This window comes from Tupaia chinensis, unplaced genomic scaffold (assembly GCF_000334495.1).
Source record: "Tupaia chinensis unplaced genomic scaffold, TupChi_1.0 Scaffold143771_1, whole genome shotgun sequence".
In the NCBI taxonomy this organism is placed as follows: Eukaryota; Metazoa; Chordata; class Mammalia; order Scandentia; family Tupaiidae; genus Tupaia; species Tupaia belangeri.
The window spans coordinates 402,339-405,601 of NW_006203620.1; the positions used below are offsets into that span (position 1 = coordinate 402,339).

Here is a 3,263-nt window from a genome sequence, read left to right on the forward strand (position 1 = left end):
CTTTCATAAATGTATAATTCCTCAACTGGGATGAAAATTCTAAAAAGAGTTTATGTTATACTTATGACTTTATATATACTAAAATTCTTTCCTAGTTATCCTTTTACTGTAAGTATATGAAACACAAAACACAATTTTTGAAAGTTACCTTTTGGCAAAAGCACAGATGTTGTCAATAAGTGGACAGTTCTTCAGTGCAGCTTCTACTTTCCCAAGAGAAACATATTCTCCTGCTTGTAACTTTACCAGATCTTTCTTGCGATCTGAAAGTTATGAAGAATGTTAAGTTAGCCATGGTCTGTTTTATTAAGGTATAAATGATGACTTTCTTTGAATCTCATTGCCTTAATATTTATTTAGAAAGATACTTCTTCTAAAAATTTTTCTATATATTGCTCATCCATATGCATCAGTTAAAATAAAAATTCCTAACTAAAGAAAAAATAGCTAAAAGTTATTTCCTATAAACAAAGCTTTAACATCTTATTATAAATGTAATTAAATTGTAATAAAGTTAAAGGAAGGAACAAGGACTTTGGAGCATTAGATTTTAAAGAAAGCACTACCCAATACTAGCTATAGAATCTAGAGAACGTCAGGTACTCTCTCTAACTGTTAGTTTTATCAGGGATAATGATGTTCATCTTCTTATATGCACATCATACAATGTCTGGTACAGAGAATACAGAACACATTTAACAAATGTTAATTCCTATGTTTTCCAAATTTGACATATCTTGTTAAAATTACAGTGTGCTGACCAGCAGTTGGCATAATGGCTATGTCACTGGACTCCCATGTAGTCGACCGCGGTTCAAGTCCTGGACCTGGTGGCTTAAAAACTCACATCAGGCACGTGTGTGTGCATGCCTAAGATCCCAAGAGGAGACTGGAGGATAAGGGATCGCGGCATGGTCATCTCCCCTAGGGGGTGATTTCTCAATTTTTGTCTCTCTGTCTCTCTCTGTCTTTCTGGTGAGCGCACACACCCTATAGCAAAACCTCTCAAAAAAAAAATAATTACAGTGTGCTAATAAAGTGCTGGCACGGAATGGCACAGCTTGAATAATCACTAGGTTATCCTACAGCCTTCATATAAGTGCTGATTTGCTTGCCTATAGCCTGGGAACCCACTATACAGAAACGACCTTTAATTTCAGCACAATTAAGGATTATTGAAGAAGAAGAAGAAAGAAGAAGCAAGAAGAAGAAAGAAGAAGAAGAAAAAAGAAGCAGGAAGAAGGAAGGAAGGAAGGAAGGAAGGAAGGAAGGAAGGAAGGAAGGAAGGAGTTTATTGATTGTAACTGAAACATGATTCCTGGGAATACTCTCAGCAGAACAAATTTCTATCAACAGATGAACCAACTTTTCCCACGAAACTCTTAACTGTGTTTAGGTCAGATACAGTGAGGTCCAGCAAGAGATCAAAATGGGTCACCAGAGATATGTGTAAGTCAAACTTATGGCTTGATAAGGACCTGCCTGGAATCTAGCAGTGTGGTCCTTATAACTTTTGCCTGATTAAAGTTAATAACATAAGGGTCCATTTTGGAGTCACTTTTTGAACTTGTAGATTAAATTAAATAGGCCTAATAAGAGTCATGAAACTGACATTCACAGAACAAACAAGTGTTGAAAACTATAATCATCATTTTCTAAGATTCAGGGCTAGTAAGAGCCTTATAAATGGCAACCAGGAAAAAAAAAATCCCACGCTCTCCCTTCGGTGGGGAAATAAAGGGTAAGAAAGCCCCAGTATAGGGTATATCACAGTAAACAGTTATGCAGAATCACATGTGGTTGACCAAAACATACCCCTTCTGAGCTATTTTTGTTTTCCCATGACCACTATGTTATTTTCTGCCCATCCCTGTCACCACCAAATGCTACTGCTGCTGCTGCTGCTGCTGCTGCTGCCGCCATTGCTCCTACTTCCTAAAAAAGTCCTGGGAATTCTCTGAACATCTTACATATAAACCCTTCATCTAATCCTAACAATAACCCCATGAGGTCAGCATTGTTGTCCCTCATTAATAGAGGAAGATGCTCAGGCAAGAGTTAAATAACTTGACCAAAGTTTAAACTAATGGAACTATCAACCCCAATAATGTCCTGACCGATACCACTTTTCATGTACGTTGAAATTACAAAAAACTGAAGAAACATCACAAAAAAGAGAATACACTGACCTATAATCTGTAAACATCCATCGGGATGGAATTCTCCAATATCACCAGTACAAAACCACCTTTGTCCATTTTCATCCACAGAATAATCCTCTGCTGTTTACTCTTCATTTTTAAAATAACCCATAGAGATATTCTGTCCACCAATTACGATTTCACCTCTGGGGTTTGGCTTATCATGAATTGTATAACCACCTGGAAATCATGAAAGTAAATTAGCTGTTATTCTAAAATAAAATTTAATTAATTCCTAAAGCTCATTTGTTAACATTTTCGTGCTGATGCAACTTTACATTACTTTATGGGAGAATATTAGTTTGTATTTACTCAGATTTACATGAAGAAAGTGACTGAGATTTCAAGGTCACCAGGGAAGTAACAATAATCACCACGAACAACCACCCATCCCAAACCTTCTTAATGCCCATAAAATTTCATACTTAGAACATTATTAAAGGACCAGCAGGTGGTGTGGTGGTGAAGGTGCTGGATACCCCACATTGCCAATCACAGTTTGAGTCCCAGAACTGATGGCATAAAAATCACAACAAATAGATAACTAAATGAATGTTTAAATAAATAAACAAACAAAAAAAACAAATATCATTAACGTTTAGGGCTCATTGAATTCTGTTAAGACAAAATATTTCCCAAGATAATTTGCTTGATGTTGTTACAAGTAAAGTGCTGGGCTGGCCCTGTAGTGCAGAATTAATCCCTGTGCCTCGATAGTCATATCCCACATGATTGGTCATGTTTCAAACCATGGCCCTAGTGGCATGAGAAACATGCTAGGTATAAGTACACGCATGCCCAAAATCCTGATGAGTTGTAGGAAAAAAAGACTGCAGTGTGAATACATCCCATTGAGAGGTGTTTTTTTTTTTTCTTTCTCTCTCTTCCCTCCCCTACCTCTTTCTCTCCAGTGAGCTCACACACTTTCTGACAATTAAAAAAAGTAAACTGCTAATATGCTGATATCAACACATTTCAGATTTTTTCCTAAGGATCCTTTAATCAAAATCAACAAGTAGTACCTACCTATGAAAGGCAATACCATTGAACGGGAGGGAAAGA

General features: G+C 36.7%; 1 protein-coding gene across 1 annotated transcript in view; it reads right to left on the reverse strand.

Annotated features, from left to right (window-relative positions):
* The window catches only part of ACSL4 (acyl-CoA synthetase long chain family member 4), a 45,123-nt gene that overhangs the window by 13,837 nt on the left and 28,023 nt on the right, over positions 1 to 3,263 (reverse strand). Inside the window, 2 exon segments of the mRNA XM_006164967.3 lie at positions 149 to 263; positions 2,190 to 2,381. Coding sequence (XP_006165029.1) covers positions 149 to 263; positions 2,190 to 2,381 — 307 coding nt within the window.